The following is a 14,728-nucleotide window of genomic DNA, read 5'->3' on the forward strand; positions in this document are numbered from 1 at the left end:
ATCTGTGAAAAAACTCCAGGATTTGGAAAATTCCATGAAAAAGCTCCAGGAAAGTTCCAGGAATTGGAGAATTGGGGAAAGAGCTCCAGGATTTGGAAAAATCAAGGAAAAAACGTCCAGGAAAGTTCTAGGATTGGGAAAAATCTGGAAAAAAACTCCAGGATTTGGAAAAATGTGGGGAAAAACTTCAGGAAAGTTCCAGGAATTGGAGAAATCTGGGAAAAAGCTCCAGGATTTGGGAAAATCCGTGAAAAAACTCCGGGAAAGTTCCGGGAATTGGAGAAAAATCTGGAAAAACTCCAGGATTCAGAAAAATCAGGGGAAAATCTCCAGGAAAGTTCCAGGATTTGGGAAAAAGCCGGGAAAATTTCTTGCTTCTTTTCCATCAGGAATTTCCCTTTTCCAGGTTTTTTTTTTTTGGGCCTCTCCTTCCCAGTTTTCCTCCAGGAAAAGGAGCAGGAATTCAGGGAAATTTGGGAAAAAAATCCCTCCCAGCCTTAAATCTTTGAGTTCCAGCTGGAGGAGGAGGGGAAAAAAACTGGGAAAAAACCCCCAAATCCAAGGGAATTCCCAGGGAATGGAGGATTTGGGATTCCTGGGAAAGGAGCTTTGGAATAATTCCAGGTGGTTCCAAATCCAAGGGAAATAAAGGATTTTATTTGGAAAAATAGAAAAAATAGGAAAGGAGGAGCTGCCAGAGGTTCTGTGGGGTTTTGGGGAAGGAATTCCCGAATTTTGGGGGAATTTGGAGGGTGGGATGGAATTCCGTGGGGTGGGTGGGGTTTGGGTCCTTCCCAAGGGAAAACAGTGTGGAATTCCAGGGGATCCCATTTTTCCAGGGGTTCCCAGGAGGATGGGAAATTCTGGGAATGGAAGGAGGGAAATCCTGGGATTAAAGGTGGGAAATCCCGGGAAAATCTTGGGAATGGAGCCAGGAAAATTCTGGGAATTGAGGGGGGAAAATCCTGGAAAAATCTTGAGAAAGGAGGCTGGAAAATCTTGGGATAAAAGGATGGGAAATTCTGGGAATGGAAGAAGGGAAATCCTGGGATTAAAGGTGGGAAATCCCAGGATAATCTTGGGAATGGAGCCAGGAAAATTCTAGGAATTGAGGGGGGAAAATCCTGGAAAAATCTTGAGAAAGGAGGCTGGAAAATCTTGGGATAAAAGGATGGGAAATCTTGGGAATTGAGGATGGGAAGTCCTGGAAAGGAGGCAGGAAAATCTTGGGGAAAAAGGGCGGGAAATCCTTGGAAATTAGGGTGGAAAATCTCGGGAATTGGGAGTGGGAAATCCTGGGAAATGAGGCAGGAAAATCCAGGATATAAGGGTGGGAAATTCTGGAAAGGAGGGCGGGAAATCCTGGGAGAGGAGGGTGGGAAATTCTGGGAATTGAGGGTGAAAAATGGTAGGAAAAAAGGGTGGAAAATCCTGGGAAAGGAGGGTGGAAAATCCTGAAAAAATCTTGGGGAAAAGGGGTGGGAAATCCCGGGAAATGAGGGCAGGAAATCCTGGGAAATGAGGATAGGAAATCCTGGAAAGGAGGCAGGAAAATCTTGGGAAAAAGAGTGGGAAATCCTTGGAAATTAGGATGGGAAATCCTGGAAGAATCTTGGGAAAAAAGGGTGGAAAATCCCAGGAAAGGAGGGTGGGAAATTTTGGGGAAAAAGGGGCGGAAATTCCTGGGAAAGGAGGCAGAAAAATCCTGGGAATGGAGGGTGGGAAAATCCTGGGAAAAACCAGTGGAAAATTCTGGGAATGGAGGGTGGGAAATCCTGGGAAATGAGGGTGGAAAATCTTGGGAAAAATGAGTGGAAAATCCCGGGAAATGAGGGTGGAAAATCCGGGAAATGAGGGTGGAAAATCTTGGGAGTGGAGCCAGGAAAATTCTGGGAATTGAGAGTGAAAAACGGTGGGAAAAAAGGGTGGGAAAATCCTGGAAAGGAGGGCGGGAAATCCCAGGAAAAAATGGTGGAAAATTCTGGGAATGGAGGGTGGGAAATCCTGGGAAATGAGGGTGGAAAATCTTGGGAAAAATGAGTGGAAAATCCTGGGAAAGGGGGGTTGGAAATTCTGGGAATTGAGGGTGGAAAATCCCAGGAATATCCTGGGAATGGATGTCAGGAAATCTACGGAAAGGAGGGCAGAAAATCTTGGGAAAGGAGCGTGGAAAATCCCAGGAAATGAGGATGGGAAATCCTGGGAAATAAGGGTGGGAAGGCCTGGAAAGGAGGCAGGAAAATCTTGGGAACGGAGAACAGGAAATGCAGAAAAGAAGGGCAGGAAATCCTGGGAAAAGCGGGTGAAAAATCTTGGGCTAAAAGGATGCAAGACTCTGGGAATCGCTGGTGGGAAAATCCCGGAAAATGAGGGTGGAAAATCCCGGGAAAGGAGGGCGGGGATTCCCGGGAAGTGGCTCCTAGGCCTTGTCCCCGCTGTCCCAAGCCCAGCGGGGCCGGGGACGCGTCCTGGGGAGGCCACCAAGGCCCCGGGGCCGGAAGGGGACAGCAGCCGTGTCCTGGTCCTGGTCCTGGTCCTGGTCCTGATCCTGGTCCTTGTCGCGGTTTCCTGGGAAAAGCCGTGACAGGGATGGCAGCGGGGACAGGAGGGGACGGGGGGTGGCAGCTGCCGGTGTCACCTCCGCGCCCTCCCTGGGGACATCCCCAGCTCCGCACCTGCTGCGTCCGCCTCCTTCCCGGCGCTGCCGCGCTCCTGCGCTCCCGTGGGATTCCCCGTGGAGATGGTGCCCGTGGAACTGGGGCCCATGGAATTCCCCATGGAATTGGTGCCCATGGAATTGGTGCCCATGGAATTGGTGAACATGGAATTGGTGAACGTGGAATTGGTGCCCATGGAATTGGTGCCCATGGAATTGGTGAACATGGAATTGGTGCCCATGGAATTGGTGAACGTGGAATTGGTGCCCATGGAATTGGTGCCCATGGAATTGGTGAACATGGAATTGGTGCCCATGGAATTCCCCATGGGATTGGTGCCCATGGAATTGGTGCCCATGGAATTCCCCATGGAATTGGTGCCCATGGAACTGGTACCCATGGAATTGGTGCTCTTGGAATGGTTTCCCATGGAATTGGTGCCTGTGGAATGGTTCTCCATGGAATGGTTTCCCATGGAATTCCCCATGGAACTGGTGCCCTTGGAACTGGTGCCCATGGAATTGGTGCCCATGGAATTGGTGCCCATGGACTGGTCTCCCATGGAATTGGCGCCCATGTTATTCCCCATGGAATTGGTGGCCATGGAATTCCCCATGGAACTGGTGCCCTTGGAATGGTTTCCCATGGAATTCCCCATGGAACTGGTGCCCTTGGAATGGTTTCCCACGGAATTGGTGCCCATGGAATTGGTGCCCTTGGAACGGTTTCCCACGGAATTGGTGCCCGTGGAATTCCTCATGAAATTGGTGCCCTTGGAGTTCCCCAAGGAACTGTTGCTCATGGAATTCGTGCCCATGGAACTGGTGCCCTTGGACTGGCTTCCCATGGAATTGGTGCCCATGGAATTGCCCATGGAATTGGTGCCCGTGGAATGATTCCTCATGGAATTGGTGCCCATGGAATTCCTCATGGCATTGGTGCCCATGGAATTGCCCTTGGAATTGGTGCCCTTGGAATGGTTTCCTATGGAGTTGGTGCTCATGGAATTGGTGCCCATGGAATTCCCTGTGGACTGTTTTCCCATGGACTGTTTTCCCATGGACTGGTTTCCCATGGAATTGGTGCCTATGTCATTGGTGCCCATGGAATCCCCCGTGGCAGCGTCCAGGGCCCGGCGGCGCCGCTCCAGGATGGATCCCAGCTCCAGGGCCGATCCCAGCTCCCGATCCCGGCTCTGCCGGCTGCGCCTCCGGCTCGGCCTCCGCAGGGCGCCCTGAGACACACGGGGTCACCGGGGGGGACACCACGGGGACAGCGAGGGGAGGGATAGATACCAAGGGGACATCAAAGGGACATCAGTGGGACGGATGTCAAGGGGACATGGAGGGGACACTGCAGGGACAGCATGGCAACACCATGGGTGTACAAAGGGGACATCTAAAGGGGCACCAGGGGGACAGCAAGGGGCACTGCAGGGACATAATGGGGACAGCATGGGGACACCAAAGAGACACCACAGGGACACCAAGAGGACATCAAGGGGGCACTGAGGGGACATCAAGGGCCACCAAAGGGACACAAAGGGGACACCACAGGGACAGAATGGGGACACTGTAGGGACAGCATGTCAACACCATGGCAACGCCATGGGGACAGCAAGGGGACATCAAAGGGACACCAGGGGGACAGCGAGGGGACACCAAGAGGATGCCACAGGGATGGCAAGGGGACACTAGGGGGACACCATGGGGGCATGATGGGGACATTGAGGGGACAGTGTGGGGACATCAAAAGGACATCAAGGGGAACATCATGGAGACATCATGGGGACACCATGGGGACACCATGGGGTACCAAGGGTACACCAAAGGGACACTGAGGGGGCAGCATGGGGACAGTGTGGTGACACTGAGGGGACACCAAGGGGACACTGAGGGGACATTGAGGGGACAGCGCTGCCCACCAGGATCCCCTGCAGCTCCAGCGCTGCGCTCCTCCTCTTGCTGGCTGTGGAGTCCTGCTGGGAAATTGGGAATGGCTCAATCCCGGGAATTCCTGACCCCGGGAATGCCAGGCCTGCCAGCCCCGTTGTCCCCATTGTCACCTGGCACGGGGGTGGCCTGGCCCTGGCCGGCCGCAGGACGATCCCGGTGCGGATCCGCTCCAGCATCTCCTGCACGGCCCTGGCACGGATGTCCTCGGTCCCCGAGTCACCTGCCAGGGTGGCACCGTGTGTCACCTCCCCCCGTGTTGGGGACACCGCTCGGGTCACACTGAGGGTGGAGCTGTCACCTCCCCTGGCAGTGCCACCCTGTCCCCAGATCACCCCCAATGGAGCTGGGGGACCCCTGGAGTGCCCCCTGTCCCTGTGACACTTTGGGGACACTCCTGATGTCACCCACCCCCCCCATCCCGGTAACACTTTGAGGACACTCCTGATATCCCCACATCCCTGTCCCGGTGACACTTTGGGGACATTCCCAATATCCCCACCCTGGTGACACTTCTGATGTCCCCACATCCCTGTCCCGGTGACACTTTGGGGACATTCCCAATATCCCCACCCTGGTGACACTCCTGATGTCCCCACCCCCAGCCTGGTGACACTCTGGGGACATTCCCGATGTCCCCAGCCCTCAGGACTCACTTTGCTCCAGGTTTTTCCGCACCTTCCTCTGCCTGAGGGCGGCCAGGGGGCTGCGGGGGGGACAGGAGGTGACACCGAAGGGGACAGGAGGTGACACATCTGTCACCCCATCCCCTCCCCTCTTGGGACGGGGTGGGGACAGCGGTTTTCCAGGAACATTCCAGAATGCTGGCCGGGAGAAGCCGCTGGGATGTGTCACCTACTCGGCGGGGACGGTGGTGGCAGCGGGCGGTGGCAGCGGTGGCGGCGGTGGCACCTCGGGGTGGCTCTGGGGTGGCGGCTGCTGCGCCAGCTGCTCCCGGAGGGACCCCACTGGAATGAGGCGGGATCGGGATTGGGGATCCCTCTGGAATTGTCTGGAATCCCCCCTGGAACCCTCTAAAATCCCCCTGGGATCCCTCTGGAATTTCTCTGGAATTTTCTGGAATCCCCCCTGGAATCTTCTGGAATCCCCCCTGGAATTCCCCTGGAATCCTCTGAAATCCCCCCTGGAATCTTCTGGAATCCCTTTGGAATCCCCTTGGAATCCTCTGAAATCCCCCCTGGAATCTTCTGGAATCCCTTTGGAATCCCCTATGGAATCTTCTGGAACCTTCTGGGATTCTTTTGAATCCATCTGGGATCCCCTTGGAATCTTCTGGAATTCTCCTGGGATCCCCTCTGGAACAATCTGGAATCATCCCTCAGAATCTTCTAGAATCCCACTGGAATCCTCTAAAATCCCCCTGGAATAATCTGGAATTCTTGCTGAAATCCTCTAAAATCCCTCTGGAATTCTTTGGAATCCATCTGGAATCCTCTAAAATCCCTCTGGAATTCTTTGGAATCCATCTGGAATCCCCCTGGATTTTTTCCCTGGAATCCTCTAAAATCCCCCTGGAATGTTTTTGAATCCCCCTGGAATCCTCTGGAATCCCCCCTGGAATTCTTTGGAATTTTTCTGGAATCCCTCTGGAATTCCACATGGAAATTCCCACCTTCCTTCTCCAGCCCTTCCAGCCTCTCCCTCAGCTCCCGCTTCTCCTCCCGCTCCTCCTCCAGCGCTTCCCGCGCCCGCTGCAGCTCCTCCCGCTCCTGCTCCAGCTCCTCCTCCTGTGGGAATGCGGGAATTCCGGGATCTGGGAAAACCCCAAGGACGGCGACGCTTCCCCGACCCTAAAATCGGGAATTCGGGGAAAAACTCCCGGCGGGTTTAAGGGCAAATCTGCCCTCGCTGTGGGATGGGGTTCCATCAACAGCTTGGGAAATCCATGGAAGGAAATCCATGGAGGGAAATCCATGGAGGGAAATGCATGGAGGGAAATCCATGGAAAGAAATCCATGGCGGGAAATGCATGGAGGGAAATCCATGGAAAGAAATCCGTGGTGGGAAATCCACGGAGGGAACTCCATAGTGGGAAATGCATGGATAGAAATCCATGGAAAGAAATCTGTGGTAGGAAATCCATGGAGGGAAATCCGTGGTGGAAATCTGTGGTGGGAAATCCATGGAAGAAAATCCATGGAGGGAAATCCATGGAAGGAGATCCATGGTGGGAAAACCATGGAGGGAAATCCATGGTGGAAATCCATGATGGGAAATCCATGAAGGGAAATCCATGGGGGGAAATCCACGGAGGGAAGTCCATGGAGGGAAATCCATGGTGGGAAATCCATGGATAGAAATCCATGGAAAGAAATCCATGGAGGGAAATCCATGGGGGGAAATCCATGGAAAGAGATCCATGGTAAGAAATGCATGGAGGGAGATCCATGGGAGAAAATCCAGGGATGGAAATCCATGGAAAGAAATCCATGGAGGGAAATCCACAGTAGGAAATCCATGGTGGGAAATCCATGGAGGGAATTCCACAGTGAGAGATTCACGGTAGGAAATCCATGGAAGGAAATCGGTGGTGGAAAATCCATGAAAGGAGATCCATGGAGGGAAATCCTTGATAGGAAATGCATGGAGGGAAATCCATGGGAGGAAATCAGGTGGGAAATCCATGGAGGGAAATCCACAGATGGAAATCCACGGTGGGAAATCCGTGGAGGGAGATCCATGGAGGGAAATCCATGGTGGAAAATCCATGGTAGGAAATGCATGGTGGGAAATCCATGAAGAAAAGGAAATCCATGGATGGAAATCCATGGTGGTAAATGTATGGAAGGAGATCCATGGATGAAAATCCATGGAGGGAAGTCCATGGTGGGAAATCTGTGGTGGGAGATCCATGGAGGGAAATCCGTGGTGGGAAATGTATGGATAGAAATCCATGGTAGGAAATCCATGGTGGGAAATCCATGGATGGAAATCCATGGTGGGAAATGCATGGAAGGAGATCCATGGTGGGAAATCCATGGAGGGAAGTTCATGGTGGGAAATCTGTGGTAAGAAGAATCCAATTTTCCACGGACGGAAATCCGTGGAAAGAAATCCATGGTGGGAAATCCATGGAGGGAAATGCATGGAAAAGCAGCACTCCATGGAATAATGGGAATGGAGGGGTGGGACCTGGACCCCGCTGTCCCCTGCCCGTGATGTCCCCAAGCTTGGGGACATTCCCTCACCCGCTGGCGCCGTTCCTGCCGCGTCTCCTCCAGCTCCCGGCTGAGTTTTTCCAGTTCCTGGAACGCTTCCAGGATTTGGGAATCGGGCGCGGCGCTCCTCAGCAGGATGGAGCTCTGGCGCTTCGCCTCCTTCTGCTGGACCAGCATCTGCGAGCGCGGGTGTCACCGCAGTGTCACCTCCCTGTCACCCTCGGTGTCACCCTCTGGAGGGCCTGGCGGTGAATCCCACCTGGCTCCATCCCTGGAAACCACACTGGGAGAACCCTGGGATCGTCTCATTCCCTTGGGATCACCCCGTTCCCTCGGGATGGGTGACAGGGATGTGCTGGGACACCCCATTGTCCCCTCTGTGCCACCCTCAGCAGTGTCCCCAACCTCTCAGTGTCACCTTGGTGTCACCTTCTGGAGGGACTGGTGGCTCCATCCCAGGAAACCACAGCGGGAGAATCCTGGGATCGTCCCATTCCCTTGGGATCACCTCATTCCCTCGGGATGGGTGACCCCACTGCCACCTCCGTGCCACCCCCAGCGGTGTCCCCAAGGCCTTGGTGGCACCTGGTGGGCGAAGGCCTCGGCGTGGCAGCGCAGGTCCTGCTCCAGCTCCAGCTGCTCCAGGGCCTGGCAGTAATCCTGGGTGACAATCTGGGACACTGCGGGGACAGCGGGGTGGGAAAGGGGGGAAAAGATTTGGGAAATGGGAGGGAAAAAGGGTGGGAAAAAGGATGGGAAAAGGGGGTGGGAAATGGGGGAAAAAGAGTTGGAAAAGTGTAGGAAAAGGGGGGAAGGGAAAGGTGGGAAAGGGGGGAAATGAGGGGTGGGAAATGGGGGAAGGAAAGGAGAGGGAAAAGGTTAAAAAAGGGTGGGAAAAGGGGAAAATGAGGCGTGATAAGGGGGGAAAAGGGTGGGAGAAGTTTGGGAAATGGGGAGAAAAGGGTGGGAAAAGGGGAGAGGGAAAGATGGGAAATAAGGGAGGATAAAGTGGGAAAGAGGAAATGAGGGGTGGGAAAAGGGGAAAAAAAGGGGGGGAAGGGCAGGAAAAAGGTGGAAAATAGGGGAGGAAAGGAGGGAAAGTGGAAGAAAAATGTGGGTAAGGTTTGAGAAATGGGAGGGAAAAGGGTGGGAAAAAGGATAGGAAAAAGGGGTGGGAAATGGGGGGAAAAGGGTCGGAAAAATGTAGGAAATATGGGAGGGAAAGGTGGGAAAAGGGGGAAATGAGGGGTGGGAAATGGGGGAAAAAGGGGTGGAAAAAGAGTGGGAAATGGGGGAAGGAAAGGCAGGAAAGGAGGGGGAAAAGGTTAAAAAAGGGTGGGAAAAGTTTGGGAAATGGGGGGAAAAGGGTGGCAAAAGGGGGGAGGAAAGGTGGGAAATAGGGGAGGAAAAAGTGGGAAAGAGGAAATGAGGGGTGGGAAATGGGGTGGGAAAAGGGGGAATGAGGGGAGGGAAATGGGAAAAAAAAGGGGGGGGAAGGGCAGAGAAAGAGTGGAAAATGGGGGAGGAAAAGGGGGGAAAGTGGAAGAAAAGAGTGGGGAAGGTTTGAGAAATGGGAGGGAAAAGGGTGGGAAATGAAAAGGAAATGAGGTGGAGGGAAAGGGGGGAAAAGGGTGGGAAAGGGGGTGAAAAATGATGGGAAAATGGGGAAAAGGGTGGAAAATAGGGGTGGGATAGGGAGGGAAGAAGGGTGGGGAAAAGATGGGGAAAAAGGAGAAAAAGGGGGAAAAAGGGAGGAAAAGGAGGCAAAAAGGAGTGGGAAAAGGGGGAAATGAAGGTGATGCCACCACGGGCAGCTGCCAGCCGTTGGTTTGGGGTGGCACTGGTGGCACTGGAGGGGACATGGGGACCCTGCTGACCTCTCTTGAAGGACCTCAGTGCCCTCTGGCTGGCGGCCAGGGCTGCCCGCAGGCGCTGCTGCTCCTCCCGCTCCAGCTCCAGCTGTGCCGGGAAAATACAGGAAAATACGTGAGAAATCTGGGAAATATCCGGGAGAAAATCAGTGAAAAATCCATGACAAACCCGTGAAACATCTGGGAGAAAATCTGGGAGAAAATAAGTGAAAAATCCATGACAAACCCGTGAAAAATCTGGGAGAAAATCTGGGACAAAATAAGTGAAAAATTCATGACAAATCCGCAAAAATCCGCGAAAAATATCTGGGAGAAAATCCGGGAGAAAAATCTGTGACAGATCCTCAAAAAAAATCTGTGAAAACGTCATGAAGAATCTGTGAATAATCAGGGAGAAATCCAGGAGAAATCTAGGAGAAAATCTGTGGCAATCCCCAAGAACTCGGTGAAAAATCTGGGAGAAAATCTGGGAGAAAATCTGGGACAAATCTGTGAAAATTCGTGAAAAATCCAGAAGAAAATCCATGAGAAAATCCAGGAGAAATCCACAAAAATTTTGTGAAAAATTTAGCAAAAAAATCTGTGAAAAATATGGGAGAAAATCAGTGAAAAAAATCCATGAAAAATCCACAAAAAATCTGCAAAAATTTGGGAGAAAATCCATGAAAAATCTGCAAAAAATCTGTGAGAAATCAGCGAGAACTTAAAGAAAAATCCACGAAAAATCCGTGAAAAATCCCACCCTGAGCCCTGGGACATTGTGGGGGGGGCTTAATCCCAAAAATCTCCAAAATCCCAAAAAGGGAAAGGGGGGTTTGGGTGGTTTTGGGGTACCTGGGTGTGCAGGTGCTGCAGCTGTGCCTGGAGGTCCCGGTGCTGTTCCAGGAGCTGGGAGAGATCTTCCTGTGGAGCTGGGGGAAAAGTGGGAATGAGGGGTGGGAAAGGGGGAAAAGGGGAAAAATGGGGGGGAAAGGGGGAAATGGGGAAATTGAGGGGTGGGAAAGGGGGAAAAAGGGGGAAAAGGGGGGAAAAAGGGGGGGAAAGGGGGAAAGGGGGAAAAAGGAGGAAGGGGAAAAAGGGGGGAAAGGATGAAAAAGGAGTGGGAAATGGGGGGAATGAGGAGTGGAAAAGGGAGAGAAAAAGTGGGAAATGGGGGAGGAAAGATTGGGAAAAGGGGAACTGAAGGGTGGGAATGGGGGAAAGGGGAAAGGGTGGGAAAGGGAGGGAACGAGAGGTGTGAAAGGGGAAAAAAGGGGGAAAAAGGGGGAAAAAGGGGGGAAAAGGGGGGGAAAAGGGGGAAAATGGGGGTCAGAATGAGGAGTGGGAAAGGGAGATAAAAAGTGGGAAATGGGGAAGAAAAAAATTGGGAAAGGGGGAATTGAGGAGTGGGAAATAGGGGGGAATGAGGAGCTGGAAATGAGGGGGAAAAAGGTTGGGAAAGGGGGAATTGAGGGGTGGGAAAAGGGGGAGAAAAAGAGTGGAAAAGAGGGAAAAAAGGGATGGAAAGGGCAGCGCAGCCCTCCTGGAGCGGAGCCCCCCTGGTCACCCCATCCCAGCTGTGTCCCCAATATCCCGACTGGAATCTGCTCTGCAAGGGGATCCAGCGGGAATGAGGTGTGACAGCGGGGGTGGCGCCCCTGGGACACCCCAAACACCCCCCAGGGATCATCCTGGGGTGCGATCAGGGCATTGGGGGTGTCCCCATGAGGTCCCCAGAGGCTGCCGAGAACCGGAAGCGGCACCTTGGGAAAAGAGGATGGGAAAGGGGAAGCGCGAGCGGTGTCGGCGACCGCGGTTGGATTTCGGTGTCGCTTTCGCTTGGTTTGACCCAAAACGGGGCTTGGGAACGCCCCCAAAGCTCGGTGTGGGGACAGTCTGGGATTTGGGGACATTGGGAGGGGACAGCGGGGCAGGGATGGGGTGGGGTGGGGTGGGATTGGGATGGATGGGATGAGATTGGGATGGGATTGGGATTGGGATGGGATTGGGATGGGGTGGGATGGAATTGGGATAATTTGGGGTGGGTTAGGATGGGATTGGGATGCGATGGGATGGGATTGGGATTGGGATGGGATTGGGATGGGGTGGGACGGGATAGGATATGATGGATGGATGGATGGATGGATGGATGGATGGATGGAACAGAAGGAATGGGAAGGAATTGGGATGATTTGGGATGAGATGGAATTGGGATGAAATGGGGTGGGATAAAATGAGATGGGGAGGAAATGCAATGGGATGGAATGGGATGGGATGGGATCCATGGGATGTGATCCATGGGATGGGATGGGATGGGATCCATGGGATGGGATGGGATCCATGGGATGGGATGGGATGGGATGGGATGGGATGGGATCCATGGGATGGGATGGGATGGGATGGGATGGGATGGGATGGGATCCATGGGATGGGATCCATGGGATGGGATGGGATGGGATCCATGGGATGGGATCCATGGGATGGGATCCATGGGATGGGATGGGATGGGATCCATGGGATGGGATGGGATGGGATGGGATGGGATCCATGGGATGGGATCCATGGGATGGGATGGGATGGGACACCTCAGGCTCACCTGGGAGCTGGGCAGGGGTGGGTGACTCTTCCAGGGCCACCCCTGTGGGTGTCACCTCCTCTGGGGTCACCTCAGGGGTCCCTCTGGGGCTCCTGGCCAGGCCGATCCTCTCCAGCCGCGCATTCTCCTGCTCCACCAGAATTCCAGAATCCCAGAACCGGGGTTTCCCCCATGGCCCTCGAGCCGGGCATGCCCCGAGGGTGCCCCAGCACCTTTGTCCCCATGAAGGGACAAATCTGGGGACCTGTCCCCATCCCCACCTGGGCACTGAAGGCCTGGGCTCGCTGCCGGCTCTGCTGCTCCAGCTCCACCTCGGTGTCCAGCGCCGCCAGCTCGGCCAGCAGCGCCTGTGACGCTGAGGGTGACACCGGTGGTGACATCGGGGATCAGGTGCCACCAGTGTGCCCAGAGCCCGGCCAGGGCACCCAGGGGCGGGGCTGGCACCGAGCCAGGGGGGGGATTTACCCCAGGGGGGTGCCAGGGACAATGGGGACATGGGAATGGGACAATGGGATGGGACATTGGGATGGGACACTGGGATGGGACATTGGGACACTGGGATGGGACACTGGGATGGGACATTGGGATGGGACACAGGGATGGGACAATGGGATGGGACAATGGGATGGGACACGGGGATGGGACATTGGGATGGGACACGGGGATGGGACACGGGGATGGGACATTGGGATGGGACATTGGGATGGGACATTGGGATGGGGCATTGGGGATGGGGCATTGGGATGGGACACAGGGATGGGGCATTGGGATGGGACACGGGGATGGGACATTGGGATGGGACACGGGGATGGGGCATTGGGATGGGACACAGGGATGGGGCATTGGGATGGGACACAGGGATGGGACACCAGGAATGGACAGGGCTCACCTTGCTCCAGCTGGGCCAGCCGAGTCTCGGTGTCATCTGGCACTGCATCCAGGGGCAGGTGCTATGGTGGGAAAAACGGGAATGAGGCTCTGGGTTGGCATGGAATTCCATTGGCACGGAGTTCCCTTGGCACGGCCGTGACAAATGTCACCGTGTTGGCACAACGTGGCATTGTCATGGCGCTGAATGGCCCTCGGGATGGGATTCTGTTGGGGTGGAGTGGCCCTTGGGGTGGAATTCCATTGGGATGGGATGGGATGGGATGGCCCTTGGGATAATGCCCTTGGGATGGGATTCCATTGGCACGGCATTCCATTGTTTGGCACTGGCACCGCTTTTGGCACAGAATTCCATTGGCGTGGCATTTCCACTGGCATGGAATTCCACTGGCCTGGCACTGGCAGGGTATTCCATTGGCATTCCATTGGCACTGGCAGGGTATTCCATTGGCATTCCATTGGAATTCCATTGGCACTGGCAGGGTATTCCATTGGAATTCCATTGGAATTCCATTGGCGAGCCCTGAGCCACCTGGACACCCTCAGTGCCAGGGATGCTGTGCCTGTGTCACCCCCGAAATCCGGACACAGGGCACCCCCCCTTCATCGCCCTGATTTATGGGATCAGGAAGGGGAAATCCAATGGAAAAGGAGCCTGGAAGTGATACCTGTCCAAGAGCTGCCTCTTCCTCCTCCTCCTCCTCGCTGCTCCCGGACTCCAGGATGGCTGTGGTGACACCAGGGGTGACAGTGGGGGACAGGACGGTCCCTGGCACCCCTGAGTGTCCCCTCTGCACACTGGGACACAGCCCTGGGGTCCCCAATGTGGCACTGGGGACATCCATTGTCCCCAGGGTCCCCGGCTCCCCCTGGACCGGTCCCACAATCCCTGATCCAGTTATGAACACGCTCGGGAATCCAAATCCCAACCCCTTTTCCCAGGACAGGACCCTCTCCCCAGCCAATCCCCAATCCTGAGGAGGGAAAATCACCCCCAGACCCCAAATCCCACTGGTGATTCCCCAAAAATCCCCAATTTTGTGGAGGGAAAATCCCCCCCAGCCCCCAAATCCCAGCCCCCAAATGCAACTGGTGACCCCCCAAAAATCTCTGAATCTTGAGGAGGGAAAATCGCCCCCAGAACCCAAATCCCAGCCCCCAAACCCCACTGGTGACCCCCAAAATCCCCCACAAGGTTCCCCCTTACCCGTGAGGTGTCCCCCGACTCCGTCCCCAATCCAGGCCATGCCTGGGGGTCCCCAAACCCCCGAGATTTGGGGGTGCCTCCCTTTCCCCGGCGCTGCCTCCTCGTTCCCCGACAGGGAAGTGAAACCACCCTCCCCTCCCTCTCCCCTCCCCTCCCTCTCCCCTCCCTCCTCCCGAGAGGCCCCGATCCCAACATGGGGGAAGTGAAACCCACAGCAGGATGTTGGGGTTTTCCATGACGAGTTTTCCCCTAAAACACAGAATTATGGGGTTTTGGGGAGCTGCAGTTCAGAGGGGGGTCAGGAACTGCTGCTCCAGGCGTTCCCAGGGTGGGAATTCCATGGCCATGGAAAGGAAATGTTGGAGAACAGAAGGGTTTGGTGACCACAGTTGTTTATTC

The 14,728-nt window shown here is 54.6% G+C and overlaps 1 protein-coding gene across 2 annotated transcripts; it reads right to left on the bottom strand.

Moving 5' to 3' along the window:
• Positions 1–2,279: 2,279 nt before the first annotated feature.
• Positions 2,280–14,445, bottom strand: LOC139604670 (shootin-1-like). Of its 2 annotated transcripts, none has more exons than XM_071455870.1 (16): positions 14,330–14,445; positions 13,791–13,849; positions 13,124–13,184; positions 12,495–12,589; positions 12,235–12,361; positions 10,494–10,570; positions 9,666–9,747; positions 8,374–8,468; positions 7,819–7,965; positions 6,243–6,357; positions 5,469–5,577; positions 5,266–5,315; positions 4,723–4,832; positions 4,582–4,635; positions 2,676–3,891; positions 2,280–2,568 (listed from the first exon to the last, which is right to left on the bottom strand). In XM_071455870.1, exons 1-16 carry the CDS (start codon positions 14,367–14,369, stop codon positions 2,420–2,422), a joined length of 2,586 nt encoding a protein of 861 aa, XP_071311971.1. In that variant the 5' UTR covers positions 14,370–14,445; the 3' UTR covers positions 2,280–2,419. The 2 variants fall into 2 exon arrangements, with proteins under 2 accessions (XP_071311971.1, XP_071311970.1); XM_071455869.1 differs by having other exon boundaries at positions 4,582–4,638.
• Positions 14,446–14,728: the final 283 nt, after the last annotated feature.

Source organism: Agelaius tricolor, unplaced genomic scaffold (assembly GCF_023055355.1).
Source record: "Agelaius tricolor isolate 1412-34295 unplaced genomic scaffold, bAgeTri1.0.p SCAF_54, whole genome shotgun sequence".
NCBI lineage: Eukaryota > Metazoa > Chordata > Aves > Passeriformes > Icteridae > Agelaius > Agelaius tricolor.

Excerpts from the sequence above, each read along its gene's own strand:
- LOC139604670 (XM_071455869.1), bottom strand. The coding sequence starts at position 14,369 with ATGGCCTGGATTGGGGACGGAGTCGGGGGACACCTCACGG. Across the intron at positions 12,362-12,494 it reads CCCAGGCCTTCAGTGCCCAG|GAGAATGCGCGGCTGGAGAG; the intron begins GTGGGGATGGGG and ends CTGGTGGAGCAG. Across the intron at positions 5,578-6,242 it reads GGAAGGGCTGGAGAAGGAAG|TGGGGTCCCTCCGGGAGCAG; the intron begins GTGGGAATTTCC and ends GCCTCATTCCAG.